General features: G+C 33.9%; 2 protein-coding genes and 1 pseudogene across 3 annotated transcripts; all 3 read left to right on the top strand.

Annotated features, from left to right (window-relative positions):
* The first annotated feature begins 1,784 nt into the window (after window positions 1-1,784).
* Window positions 1,785-5,832, top strand: LOC145596717 (uncharacterized). Its single transcript, XM_081652928.1, has 2 exons — window positions 1,785-2,952; window positions 3,038-5,832. The coding sequence occupies exons 1-2, from the start codon at window positions 1,785-1,787 to the stop codon at window positions 5,830-5,832; spliced, it is 3,963 nt and encodes a 1,320-aa protein (XP_081509054.1).
* A 990-nt stretch (window positions 5,833-6,822) lies between these two features.
* Window positions 6,823-8,233, top strand: LOC145596716 (replication protein A 70 kDa DNA-binding subunit B-like). The gene is made up of 7 exons (XM_081652927.1): window positions 6,823-6,904; window positions 7,055-7,179; window positions 7,278-7,356; window positions 7,430-7,559; window positions 7,632-7,765; window positions 7,857-7,977; window positions 8,054-8,233. The coding sequence occupies exons 2-7, from the start codon at window positions 7,056-7,058 to the stop codon at window positions 8,231-8,233; spliced, it is 768 nt and encodes a 255-aa protein (XP_081509053.1). The 5' UTR covers window positions 6,823-6,904; window position 7,055.
* Window positions 8,234-11,356: 3,123 nt separating this feature from the next.
* On the top strand, window positions 11,357-14,000 carry LOC145598434 (cyanidin 3-O-galactoside 2''-O-xylosyltransferase FGGT1-like; annotated as a pseudogene). The gene is made up of 2 exons (XR_014103556.1): window positions 11,357-12,404; window positions 13,357-14,000. The product of XR_014103556.1 is annotated as a cyanidin 3-O-galactoside 2''-O-xylosyltransferase FGGT1-like (transcript).
* The last annotated feature ends 1,147 nt before the right edge of the window (window positions 14,001-15,147 follow it).

Raw genomic sequence — 15,147 nt, 5'->3', positions numbered from 1 at the left:
ATTTCAAGGTTTTTGATAGTTTTCATTATCGGTTATATATGGATGATTATTTGATTGTATTTGTTCACTGTATAAATATTATGAATGCATTACAAATTAATCTTAATCAATCATTCCAATCCTCTCAATTATATCTTATTAAGTTCTAATTTCATCTCATTTTTCTTTTGACAAGATAATTTTATCCCTTTTACTAATCTTATATTATTAAAATCTAATTTTCTCTCTGCTAATCAATAGTTTTTACAGTGCACTCAATTTTAACGTAAATTGCAATTGATATCTTTTTCAAAAAATTCCTCTGTTTTGCCACCTAAATTTTTTTGTAAAAAAATAAAAAAAAAACACACACAGAATATATATTGCATTTTTTTTTCTTCCAAAAAAATAAAAAATCATTTCCTCTTTTATGCCACCTAATTTTTTTTTTTTTTAAAAAAAAAAATACAAAATAACTTATATGAACAACTTTTTTTATACAAGTCTATAACAACATTTATCATTAATTGAGGATTAGCAATAACAATGTTGATCCCTTGACCACGATTCTACTACTATTTCATACCTGTAAGGTACTATTCAATAATAGGTTTGGACATTTTTTAAATGAAATGGAAACGAAGTTACTTAGAGTTAGATATGATTCATTATTAGTTTTTTTTTATGTAAGTAGAAATGGAGTTGGTATTGGAGATTGTTCATTAATTCAAATTATTGTTCCATTTTTTTTTACAGTATATAAAATACTCTGTTGACTGCGTTTCACCTTTAGCTTAAATTTCTACACCCTACAGGTATGAACAATTTATTTTACTTTAATTTTGTTAATGTGAATGAGCATGTATATTTAGGTAAATTTAGGATTTTATCTGCTCATAGAGGGACATGCTATTAATTTGCCACTACACTACACTACACTACATTACATACATATATATTAATTTGCCTCTATTAGGATTATAACATTGTAAATTGTTACAACTTACCTCTATTAATTGATGTTGTTCAAACTATAACATCGATTCTTATATATTTATCTCTTGATTATTGTATATATAATAGATTAGAATGGACATACATACAAGTAATTATCGATTCAGAGAGAATTTGCAACACAAACATGCTAGATTAGCTGCTAGGTGAAGGTTACTATTCAAACGCACTACAAACCATGAAGATCCTATTTTCAAGCAACGTCGTTACTTATTGGAGAAAGAAGCACGATCCTTGCGACTATTAATGATGCAATTACGTCGATCAACACATCAATATCACGATGTGACACGTGAAGTGGAGCAATTTCCTAATGAGATCAATATAAATGGTACTTATAAGAACCATTAATATTTACTTTATAGCAGTAATACTAATACCTTGCATTAAGGATTCTATTAAATTTTTAAAAACTTTCATTCCAGAAAGCTCACCTAATGAGGGGATAGACAATGATGCTAGACCTGATGAGCAAATTGTCGGAAGGAGAGGTAACCACTTTGCCAAGCTACTAAACCACACACATAAGTGATGTCGACATTGTTAATTGATATTCACTAAAATAAATCATTTGCATGCAGAAGTGACTCATTAATGTCGTCGTACCGATGGGTTTGATAGACGTTGGGAGTTTGGACCTAGAACGGTTGTGTGTTCTCATTGCAAGGCCCTTATGTGGATAGAAGAAAGGGTAAAGAGTAGCAATAAAACACACCCACCCAAGGTTCAATCACTGCTGTCAAAGTGGGCAAGTTATATTGCCGCTTTTACCTTTGACACCGCCATTTTTAATGTCACTTTTGCCACATCAGCAATTCCGAAACAATATTAGAGCTTTCAACTCTATGTTAGCTTTCACCTCTATGGGTGGTCGGATTGATAACACTGTTAATGATGGTAGAGGCCCCTATGTCTATCGTATAAGTGGTAGTAATTACCATCGAATTGGAACTTTACTCCCTGAGCCAGGAACAGGTCCAAAGTTTGCACAGTTGTACATCTATGATACTGACAATGAAACATCCAACCGACTACATCACATGGGGGGCGCGGAAGCTTCTTCCATAGATCCAGGAATTTTACAAGGACTAAAAATGATGCTTGATGATATAAATCCTTATGTCACAGTATTCAGAAATGCTGGCACTATGTTGCGCGATCAAGGTGAGCATCAAGATTTGAGAATTAAGCTCATTTGCGCAAGAGAAGGCAGACAATATATCCAACCAACCGCAAGTGAAGTGGCTGCATTGATGGTAGGTGATGGAACTGAAGACATAGGTAATAGAGATATCATATTGCAAAAAATAGATGGTAGGTTACAAAGGATTGATGAAACTCATCCAAGTTATATGCCTTTACAATACCCACTACTGTTTCCATATGGCACCGATGGATGGAGAGTTGGGATACCTAAGGCGTCAAGTACAAGTACCAGTCGAAGTACTGTGACAATGCGACAATTCTACGCATTTAGGATACATGATAGGGAAGAAGAGGGTGACACCTTGATAGATTCCGGGCGCTTATTGCAACAATTTGATGTTGATACATACGCTGCAATGGAACAATATCGATTATCATGGATAAGGAGAAATCAAGGCAGGCTTCGCTCTGATTTATACAGTGGACTCCAAGATGCAATCAGGGCTGGAGATGTCAATGCTACTGATGTAGGTCGATTATTCATATTACCATCATCCTTCACACGAAGCCCCCATAATATGGCCCATCATTATCAAGATGCTGTGGCAATTGTTCGTGTTTTGGGTCCGCCTGATTTATTTATAACTTTCACTTGCAATCCAAACTGGCCTGAGATTGTAAATGAGATATCTACACGTGGAAGTCGTTGCACTGAAGATAGACCAGACATTGTAGCACGTGTTTTCAAGATCAAATCGAAACAAATGCTTTGCGATTTGAAGGATAACAGGAAGTTTGGAAAAGTCATTGCTGGTGAGTTGTGTTGATTAATTATATAATCGTACTATATTTTTTGACATATCAAATTAATTAACATGGGACATATTTCATGTTACAGATTTTTATGTCATTGAATTTCAAAAGCGCGGACTTCCACATGCGCATATTCTCATAACATTGGCTCCGGAAGATAAGCTTAAGTGTCCAGAGGATATCGATGTAATTATCTCTGCGGAAATCCCTGACAAGGATATAGATCCTTTGGCATTTGAAACAGTTACCAAGAACATGCTCCATGGACCATGTGGGCCATGTTTAATCGATGGAAAGTGTTCAAAGCATTTCCCGAAGAAATTTTGTACTGAAACCACCTTTGATGATAACGGCTTTGTGCAGTATAGACGTAGACAACATAGAGAGCCCATCATTGTTAATGGAAGGGAAGTAGATAATCGTTGGGTGGTACCATATAACAGAGATCTATGTGTTAAGTACAATTCACACATAAATGTTGAGCGTGTTGCTGTGAGAAGTGTGGTAAAGTATCTATACAAGTATGTTACTAAAGGTCAAGATCGAGCAACAGTTGTCATTGAAAACAATTCAACCACACGACGTGGTCAAGAGGTACGACAAGGAAATAGAGTGGATGAGATAAAACAATACTTAGATTGTCGATATGTATCGGCCATTGAAGCATGCTGGAGAATATTTGAGTTTGATTTGCAACATCAATATCCTTCAACGGAACTACTTCAGTTTCATCTACCTGGTGAACAATTTGTAGTTTTCAATGATAATGATGATCTGCACACAGTCCTTGAACGACCGAGATTGCAACAAACCATGTTAACTATGTGGTTTCAAGCTAACAAGGATTTTCCAGAAACAAATCAATACACTTACCAAAATTTTCCTATGGGATTTACATGGAATCGTTCTACAAAAAGGTGGGCACAACGGCAAGAAAGACCTTGCATTGGTAGATTGCCTTTTGTTCATCCAAATTCAAGGGAACGATATTACTTACGGATGCTTTTATCTAAGGTTTGTGGAGCGGAATCTTTTGAAGATATACGAACTGTTGATGGTGTCATCCACCCTACCTTTAAATCTGCATGTCATGCCTTTGGGTTGCTTGATGACGATAATGAGTGGCATGAAACTCTGTCAGAAGCCTCTAACTGGGTATCGGGTTCACAGTTGAGAAACATGTTTTGCTCCATATTGATGTTTTCGGAAGTAAGTGATCCGAAACAGTTGTGGGAACAACATTGGGGTGAACTTACGGATGACCTAGAGAGAATGATGCAACGTCAAACTAGAAACCCTAACTTACGATTGACTCCCGAAGAGATGCAGAATCAAGGATTACAAGAGATTGAGCATATATTGAATAAACTTGGAAGGTCATTGACAGATTTCCCTGACATGCCACAACCTTCTTCAGAGTTGGCACGCAATGCCTTAAATCGGCTGATAAGAGATGAACTTGAATATGACACACATGGTGAAGCCAACAGATTTGATACCTTAGTTAGAGGGTTAAACACGGATCAATATAGAGTATATGCTGCAATACTTGATGCTCATTCTCGAGATGCAGGTGGCCTATTTTTTGTCTACGGTAGTGGTGGGACAGGAAAGACATACCTATGGAACACTCTGATTGCGAAATTCAGATCTGAAAGAAAGATCGTGCTCTCTGTGGCTTCATCGGGAATTGCTGCTTTATTATTGCCTGGGGGTAAAACCGCACATTCGACTTTCAAGATTCCTTTTGATCCTGATCAACATTCCATTTGTAACTTCAAAAAAGACTCAACCCGTGCTGATTTGATCCGTGAAGCATCATTAATTATATGGGATGAGGCTCCAATGACCCATCGATTAGCATTTGAGGCGGTAGATCGACATTTCAAGGATATTTGTAGTGACAATAGAGTTTTCGGAGGTAAATTGGTTGTTCTTGGTGGAGACTTTAGACAGATACTTCCCGTGGTGCCAGATGAAGGACGAGAATCTATTGTTGCAGCTACCTTGCATCGAGCGTCCTTTTGGAGAGACTGCCAAGTTATGTGCCTAAGGATAAACATGCGTTTATGTCGAAGTGACGTTCCCTCCGATACCCTTGAACAAATTCGAGAATTTGCTGATTGGATAATAAAAGTTGGAGAAGGAGTTATAGCAGGAGTGCCCATTACAGAGGAAGGTGAACCAAATTGGATTGAAATACCACGTGATTTTTTGATAGCCAATGATGAACATGGTTTGCAAAATCTCATTAACTTTGTCTACCCCAACTTGCCTTCAAATTACACGGATTGGGAGTACCTCAAGGATCGCGGAATTCTAGCACCAACAAACAATGATGTAGATGAGTTAAATTCGAAAATTTTATCAATGCTACCAGGAAACGTGCATAGGTATTATAGTTCGGATACTTTGGGTCATATAGGAGATGGTGGGATCCTTGATAACATGGAGCCTATGGAATTATTAAACTCATTAAATTTGTCGGGTCTTCCTAATCATTGCTTAGAGCTGAAAGTTGGTGCCCCGGTAATATTGATGCGAAATATGAACCAATCCATAGGGTTGTGCAATGGAACACGCCTTATAATCAAGAAATTGGGTTACAGAGTGATTGAGGCACAAGTGATCGCAGGTCCCAGAGCTACAGAATTAGTTCTAATTCCGCGAATTGATTTAACACCTTCCAACAAGAAGATAGATCTCCCTCTTAAAAGAAGGCAATTCCCATTAAAATTGGCCTTTGCCATGACAATAAATAAGAGCCAAGGACAGACGTTGGGCAAAGTTGGCATTTTTCTCCCTAGGCCCGTGTTTAGTCATGGCCAATTATATGTTGCAATGTCACGAGTTACATCTCCTTCCGGGCTAAAAATCTAAGTACAAAATAAGAAGGATATTTCTCACAATTTGACTAAAAATATTGTGTATAGGGAAGTATTAAACAGTGTAAATTAGCTATGTATGTAATTTTGTTATAACATTTATTTAGTAACTCTTAGCAATGTTTGTTTTAGTGTAATTTCAGAGCTATACTATTTTTTTTTATATATTAGATTTTCTTGGTCATGTTAATGCTTATATTTTACTTTATTAAAGATTTGTTTCATTATCTATACTATTTATGTAACCTTTATACATGTGCGAGGTTGGATCAATACTGAAATATTATGTAAATTATTTTTCATGCCCACTTGAATGATGTTAAAGTGCAGGAAATGAACACAAGATACACACCATGTCATTGTATTACCCTTACGACATTGAATGTGAATATGAGAGTGCGTTTACTATGGATGGTCAATGAACAAAGTAGAGCTAGAGGTACAAATTACGTCCATCGTTCGTGGAGTATGGTATTCATTGACTCGGAGGTTTGAACTATATTTTTACTTAGTGCTTACTTTTTTTTTCAATATATTCATTTATTTGACACTTATGTATGTATGAAATTTTCAATTTCTAGGGGGACGAAGTTCAAATCACACTATTTAATGCTGACGTTGATAAATATAAAGAGATCTTCAAACAAGGAAAGGTTTATTCAATTGTTCAGCTAGATCTTATGCCTCTAGATACATCTTACAAATATTCCAATAACCAAATGAGGTTGAAATTTGGCAACAAGACCATGATAACAGAAATTCTTGATGTTTGTGATGATATCCCAAGGTACAATTTCAGGTTTATTGAATTTTGCCACATTCCACAGTACCTTCACCTGCGCAATAGTCCTCTCATCGGTACGTGTCTTTTAGTAATTAAAATTAATAATACTAATTTCTTTGCATTTTTAACATTATTTAGTTTTGAAGGTCATATCCGATCTTTTTTTTTCTTGATGATGAATGTACACAGATGTTATTGGATTGGTTATATATGTGTCTGAATCATATAGAGTCTCGGGTGGGAGACAACAATTCAAAAGAGATGTGTTACTCTGCAACACAAAGTAAGAGCATATTACAAAAGTTACAATATGTTTATGTAATTCTAACAACTTATGCAATGTTAAGTTTTTTTTTTCTTTTTTTCCAAAAAAAAAAAAAAAATAAAATAAAATAAAATAAAATAAAATCTAATGACATATTTTGATTTACAGCATGGAAACAATGAGGCTAACTTTATGGGAAGGGTTTGCTCATGATCAAGGTCGTTTCTTATTCAATGAGCTTAATCAGGACCATGTGTTGGGTGCATCCATGGTATCAGTTGGCTCCTATTATGGTAAAATAAGTTTTTTAAAATAAGATAACCATGGAAAGACTATGGTGTCATTTTCATTATTATCATTGCTTTGAATACTTTTACTAACCTTCCAATAGGTGCATGTCTTTCGACTGTTGGACGTACCAGACTTTTTATTGATCCTGATATTGATGAAACTGATGATCTACATGGCTGGTAAGCCTAAAAACATCATAATATACAATGTAAGTTTATATTGCATACTAATGTACTTATATAACTCATATAGGTATGCGGATGATGGATATGTCCAAAAACATATCAGCTGGAGTCAGATATTAGCCAATAGTATCTCTGAAATGGAAATGGTGTTTAATGCAAAAAGGATCAAATTAAATCAGTTTTCAGCGGCTCATAATGTATGGAGAACAACAATTATTGATTTCATTTTCTTATACATGAGGTATTAAATATTTGATGTGTGTTTTCAGGTAAAATACTTTCGAGTACTAGCAAAGGTGTTATCTATTGATTCTTATATGCCTATTTTGTATGAATCATGTGCTCGACACTTAAGGAGAGCTGATATGTGTGAGGAGTGTGACCCCTCTTTTAGTAGGCCAAGGTATTTTCACTTTTTTATTTTATATAAAAAATATAATTATAACCTGCTTTACTTATCACTATACCTAATTATATCATATCAATAATAACAGATATAGAATCAATGTAAAAATTGGTGACGCTACAAATACAATGTCTGTTACACTCTTTGGTCAATATGCTGAGATGATTATCGGTTGTCCAATATCAAGTATTCAAGCGATGACAGATAATGTGAGTATATCCTTTAATCAAATATATTAAGTAATTACTCACCGGCATAATGACTACATTTGTTATTTATGAACAGGAATTTGGAGACTACTTTCTAGAGGAGTATCTGAGTGAACGATTGATGAATACATTCACTTTCATACTACATGTCCCTGAGATAGGAAATGATGATATCATAGTTGCATGTGTTTTACAAGTAAAATGGGAGGAAGAATTCTATTATCTGAAACGAGAGATGCGTGGACAATTCAATTGAAGACTTAGATTCATTTAGCATAATATTTCAAGACTTTAATTTTTTTTTATATGAATTCAACACTTGGTTTTTTTATTTTATTTTTTATTTTTTATTTTTTTTTATTTTTTTTATAATTTGTAATCAATTTGTTTTTTGTTTTTTCATTTTTTTGGTTTTTGTTGTTATTATATTTGGTTTTATTAAATACCATTTGCATATCTATACTTTGTATTTTTTTTAATCCTATCCTTAATTATAACTCGTGCATTAGCACGGGCACATTCTAGTCTAATATATAATTTAAGAGTCAGTTTTAACGTGAAGCTTCCAAAACCCCAATGCTAAATTCTCATGCATTTGGGTTTTTTTTTAAAAATTTTTATTTTAAAAAAGAAAAAAAAAACTATAACTACCCATTCATTATAATATTTATTTATATTTAATTTAACTTTTAAAAAAATAACTACCTATCCCACTTTTTTTTTTCATGGGACTACTAATAACAACTTTTTTTTGTTCAAACCACTACTAACATTTTTTTTTTGTTCAAAACACTACTAACATATTTTTTTTTGTGTGTTACTTTTTTTTTATTTTTTTTATTTGTACGTGGTATAAAATATGCCATGAATTAGCACGAGTATACATTTTCTTTATTAACAATTCACCATAGCACTCAAAATCCCCAACCCTTCATTTATATGCATTATTTTAGGGACACCTTCCAAACAAGTTCAACTTCTCTAATCATCAAAACAAAGAAAAAAATTTACATCACGCCTTTTGCGTGACTGGCACCGAATAATTGATGGAATAACTCCTATGACATTAACCGAGTAAGATCCTGTTCTTTTGAGCTTTAGAGCAGAGCAAAGACTACCAATAGGGGTGTTTGCGGTGCAATTTGGTGCGGTGCGTGAGGTTTGTGGTTTAACCATATTTTTTAAGTTATAATTATTTTTTAAAAAACAAAAAGTTTATTTTAATTTGTCATTATTAATTTATAATTCAAATAATAAACTTTTTTTAAGCTTTAATTAGCTAATAGTCAAGGATTAGCTCATATATTTTAGTTCTTTTATAAATTTTATAATAGAAATATAACCCTTCAATTATATGCAATTTTTTTAGGGACTACCCTCCAAACATTTTCCACTTCTTTAATTATCAAAAAAAAAATGTACAACACGTTTTTGTGCAACTGGCCTCAGCGAATAATTACTTGCAACAGAACAAAGTATGTAACTCCTAGAGCAAGACATCAACCATATGACACTAACTGAGTAACACGAGTAACCTCTATAACACTGAACGGGTAACCTCAATAACTTTGAAAAAGTAAGCCCCATAATAGCATTGCGTAGACACCGACATAAATGAGTAAGACTCTGTTTTTTGAGCTTCTTAGCAAAGCATAGAATATCATATTTCAGCATAGCACAACAGGTGTCAGCACATTATTAATACAATTATTATTAATACTCAGTACAAATTAGGGTTTACTAACTGAGTAACACGAGTAACCCCTATAACACTGAACGAGTAACCTCTATAACTTTGAAAAAGTAAATCCCATAATAGCATTGCGTAGACACCAACATAAAAGAGTAAGACCCTGTTTTTTGAGCTTCTAAGCAAAACATAGAATATCATATTTCAGCATATCACAGCAGGTGTCAGCACATTATTAATACGATTATTAAAAATACTCAATACAACAGAACTAATTAGGGTTCAATAGAACCGACCAGTCCAAAACCGACAATTACAGCTCAAGTCTAAATTACAACATTAAATATTTAAATTCAACTTTCCACATTTTAAATATACTAGGGATTCTTACGCGCGCGATGCGCGCAGATGGCTAGCCTTTTAAGGAGAATTATTATGGGTGGTTTTTATGTCATGCATATTTCCATGGTATTTGACTATATCTATTTGCATGCATAGTAATTTTTTAAATACTTATTGATAAGACGAGTAACATAAATTAAACAAGTCATCATATAATTATATATTTTTTAAAAAATGGAGAGTCTAAAAATGCTTTGAACATTGAAATAAACACAAATAATTAATCAATTTTGGTGATTTAAGAGACAATTTTAAGGCTTTTGAATTCAATGGGGGGTAAATATGTAAATGGAGAGTCTAAAAAATGCTTTGAATATTGAAATAACACAACTAATTAATCAATTTAATTGGGTGATTCATGAGACAATTTTAAGGGTTTTGAAATCAATGGGGGTAAATATGTAAAAGAATATTTTTAGGGATATAAATGTCCATCCACTATTCATTAGAGTATTCTCCCACTTTTTATAAGGTAGGGATTTTTTCTTATATATCCCGTGCATTTTGCACGGGTACACTCTAGTTTGTGGATAATTAAAGATCAATTAATAATTATCCATCCCTAAATTAAAGGAAACTGAATATTCACATTTAATATTGCGTTCTTTGTATCTATACCTTCGCTAGCCATTTTAAACCAGGTGTAACATGTGCAGGGTTACACCTGGGTGTATGAACCACGCATTGCTAAAAGTACGAGTATATAAAAATGTCTTTTAAATTATATGGATTGACAAAGATGCTAAAAAAAAATGGCAACATTCCTCACAATAAAGAATGTTAAATATTGTATTACCTTAGCTAGCTGAGTTGAATTTGTTAAGATATTTCTTACGAATATATCAATTACCAGTAATACAGATATTCAAGAGAAAATATTGGCTATTGGCCTATTGCATAACACATTAAAACAATGTTGAATTGGTGAGAGAAACAAGTGGTTCATAAATTGAGACAGATGATTTAGATTTCAAATTTAATACCAAATCAACGTTTGATTATAACCCAACAAAGAGAGGAACATGATTGATGAAAGTGGCCAACTGGCCATGAAATCCAATTAATTTGATATGAAAGATTAAAGTCGGTTTAATTTTCTAGCTGGTAGGTACCAAATGGCACACGTTTCAAGACGGCAATATCCACAAATTATGCGAAACGATTGGCTGGGCCTGTATGATTTTATTACTGGGCCCTTTGATAATTTGTATACATTATACAATGTCATTGGCCACTCTTACTTTGTTTTTTATGTTATGTTAGTATATTGCTCCTTCCGTCTCAAATTACATGTTTTATTTTGGTCTTTTACAGTCTCGAACACTCGTAATTGACTAAAGTAACCTTAACTACGATATCAATAAGCTTCAAAATCAAAGTTGAAAAGTAGCATAAGCTTCAAAACAAATTGTTGAAACATCAAAGAGAAATTTGGCAATCAAAATGTCACAAAACAAAGAAACCCAAATTCTAAACGTTGCATTTTACCCATGGTTTGCACTAGGCCACCTTACTTCTTTTCTCCGCTTAGCCAACAAACTCGCCGAAAGAGGTCACAAAGTCTCTTATTTCATCCCACCAAAAACACAATCAAAATTAGCTTCTCACAACCACTACCCAACCCACCTTACCTTCATCCCCATCCCCGTCCCACCCGTCGAAGGCCTCCCTCCCGGGGCCGAGACAACCAACGATGTACCCGCCTCATCCGGCCCTCTCATCATGACCGCCATGGACATGACACGTGACACCATCGAATCTCACCTAGTCCGTCTCAAACCCGATATTGTTTTTTACGACTTCACGTGTTGGATGCCCGAACTAGCACGAAAACACGGGTTTAAAGCCATACACTATATCACAGCATACATAGCAAGATATGCATATCTTGCACCCTACAAAAAAATACCAGGGTATCACCCTAATGCGAATGATCTATTAACACCACCACCAGAGTTTCCATCGCAATCAATCAGAATGCTACCCCAAGAGGCCGAGATCATGGCAGGTGCCGGTAAGACGCCTTTCGGTCTAGGAGGACTAACACTAGCTGAGAGGCTAGGTGTTTCGTTTCGAGAATGCGACGCTTTCGGGGTTAAGACTTGTACGGAGATGGAAGGGGAGTATTGTAAATTTTTTGAGAAAATATTTGGTAAGCCAGTGTTACTAGCAGGGCCAATGGTACCTAAACCGCCATCTTCGAAACTTGATAAGTATTTTGATGATTGGTTAAACAGTTTTGGTAATGCTAGTGTTATATATTGTGCACTTGGAAGTGAATGTGCTCTGAAATTGGACCAATTTTAAGAGCTTGTTCTTGGACTAGAGCTTACAGGTGCGTTCTATAAATTTAAGTTTTTACTAGTAATAGTACTGCTAGGAACAGCCTATGTAGTGTTGAAATAAATCTTACTCGTATGTAGAGAAATTAGGACATGCATTTTTGTTTCTTGATAAAACAAAGGGTAATGAGGCTAATGATTAGTTTTTTTTGGTGTTTAGAGAGCCATAAGGGCGGGGCCATGGGGTGATAAAACAAAGGGTAATGAGCCACAAGTTAGGACATTTGTAACAAAAATAGGCACATAACAAAATAATTAATTATTAATTTTTTTTAAGGATTTTTTTCAAGAAATCTAATTAATGATTAATTATTACATTTTTTTTTTTACGGGATTAATTGTTACTCGTACTTCTTAATTGAACTAATTATATGTAGTTCTTTTTTTTTTTGAAAACAATTATATGTAGTTCTAATCATTTGTCATTATTAAAAATTCATTGGGATGTGGTTTCAATTATATGTAAGCGGGTTGGTCACTTGGTCTTAAAAGCACGTGTACTGATTAGAAGCTTTTAAAAAGAATAGTGAGCATATCATAACACAAATCTCTTTTCAAAAAGTAATTTGAAACTAATAGGTACTCCAATCATCATGTGTTGTTTGCTGGTTCACTAGTACTTACTCGTATCTTGTTCAACTACAATTTGTAGTGTGAGCTATGTGTATTGGCTACTCTAGTCGGTTAGTATTAGTTATACTTATACATAAACTTGTCAAAAAAAAATCAGTCGTTAGTTATCAGCTAAGTAGTAAGTACAAGAAAAAGAAACTTAGCTTAAAAGTTAAAACCCAAACATAATTTCAAATCTAAATTAGTTCTTTAATCAAAAAATTTGTTACAAGCTCTAAACAATAATACAATATTCCTTGTTTATACTATGTATCTATCATTTTGCCAAATTATAATGTATGGGCTATATGTATTGTATCACTATCTTTGCAGGTAGGCCATTTTTGGCAGCCTTAAAGCCACCAATGAATTACCAAACAATAGAATCAGCATTGCCAGAAGGATTTGCGGAAAGAACAAAAGGAAGGGGACTTATACACGGGGGTTGGGTGCAACAACAACTCATCTTACAACATCCTTCGGTAGGATGTTTTATAACACATTGTGGTGCGGGATCTCTATCCGAAGCTATGGTAAGCGAATGTCAAGTAGTGTTGATGCCTCAAGCAATCGACCAGTTCATTAGTGCGCGGATGATGAGCTTAGAGTGGAAGGTTGGGGTCGAAGTTGAGAAGAGAAAGAATGATGGTTTGTTCACCAAGGAGGCCGTCCATAAGGCGGTCTCCTTGGTGATGGAAGAAGATAGTGAAGTTGGGAAAGATGTAAGGGCTAATCATGCTAAATGGAGAGAGTTTATATTAACTGAAGGTCTTGAGGATTCTTATATTAGTAGCTTCATTCAAAGTTTGCAACAATTGATTGGGTCATAAATTGAACATGTTTTTGCTTAACTTTTACTTGCATAAATTAAAATTAGTTCCATATAAATGAGTTATACATAAAAGTAACTCATTATGGTATGTGGTAATTTTTTTTTCTTCTTCTAATTTAAGGATATATTCAATAATTAGGGTTTGTTTGACATCAGTGTGGTATTCTGTTTTTTGGGTTTTGTTTTTTATTTTTTAAAATCATATGATATATGTTATACTACCTCCGGTTCAATTTACTTGCAACAATTTCCATTTTGGGTGGTTCAAATTACTTGCAACAATTTTTTTTTCCTTATTTGGTAACTTTTGGCCTATAAAATGACATATATGCCCTTACTTTTTTTCTTAAACACCCTTATTAAATTACAAATCTGATTTCATTAAATTAAATCCCAACCTTAATTAATTAAAGTCGCATCCCATTTAATATTCTCTCTCCTCCTCCAAAAAACAATGCCAAACAAGCCTTAAGATTTTGGGTTGTTTCCATATATCTTGTTTCCTGATTTTGGTTTTTTGTTTTAAAAAAAAAAATGAAAACTGAAAACTAAAAACAATGTCAAACAAGCCTTAAGATTTTGGGTTGTTTTGAGTTTTTGTACTCATTTGGAATACATCTATTTAAGCTTTTCAAGTACTGAAATAGACATGTTCAAGCTTTTTTGTTTACTCCCTTTGTGTTTTAATAATTGTTACACTTATTAAATGTGATCGTATTTTAATAACTGTTACACTTCTTTTTTTGGCAAAAAACTACATTTAAATATTCACAAAGTCTTATATGTGGCTAGCCACACGGTGTGACCGTCCATCATCATAAGGGTTACTTCGTTAGTGTTACAGGGGTTCCTCGTTCAATTTTACAGGGGTTACTTTGTCAGTGTTATAGGGGTTACTTTGGGGTGTCAGTCAGTATTACAAGGGGCTACTGAGTAAGTGTTATAGGGGTTACTTTGTTCTTTAACAAATGGCCACATGGTGTGGCCAGCCGCACACAAGATGCACTGTTAAATATTATATCATTTTCTCTCCTGATCCCCACCCAAACACAGGACTACGTAGTATTTTAGATAAATCATCATAAAAACAATACTCCCTCCGTTTCAATATGATAGTCCCATATGGAATCAATCATAAAAAATATGAAAAGAAAAATATTTAGAATCTAACTTTAAAGTCAAAAACAATTCATAAATAGTTTTGCCTTATTTAATTTTTATTTTTTATTTTTTTAGGAAACCGTCAACCATAATTGCATAATTGAACGGAATAATTTTTATACTTAGAGTCA

Source organism: Chenopodium album, chromosome 20 (genome assembly GCF_948465745.1).
Source record: "Chenopodium album chromosome 20, dcCheAlbu1.1, whole genome shotgun sequence".
In the NCBI taxonomy this organism is placed as follows: Eukaryota; Viridiplantae; Streptophyta; class Magnoliopsida; order Caryophyllales; family Amaranthaceae; genus Chenopodium; species Chenopodium album.
The sequence above is the reverse complement of the archived record's forward strand: the minus strand, read 5'-3'. Positions and strand labels throughout refer to the sequence as shown.

Excerpts from the sequence above, each read along its gene's own strand:
- LOC145596716 (XM_081652927.1), top strand. The coding sequence starts at position 7,056 with ATGGAAACAATGAGGCTAACTTTATGGGAAGGGTTTGCTCATGATCAA. Across the intron at positions 7,766-7,856 it reads CCCTCTTTTAGTAGGCCAAG|ATATAGAATCAATGTAAAAA; the intron begins GTATTTTCACTT and ends CAATAATAACAG. Across the intron at positions 7,978-8,053 it reads TTCAAGCGATGACAGATAAT|GAATTTGGAGACTACTTTCT; the intron begins GTGAGTATATCC and ends ATTTATGAACAG.
- LOC145596717 (XM_081652928.1), top strand. The coding sequence starts at position 1,785 with ATGTCACTTTTGCCACATCAGCAATTCCGAAACAATATTAGAGCTTTC. Across the intron at positions 2,953-3,037 it reads GTTTGGAAAAGTCATTGCTG|ATTTTTATGTCATTGAATTT; the intron begins GTGAGTTGTGTT and ends TTCATGTTACAG.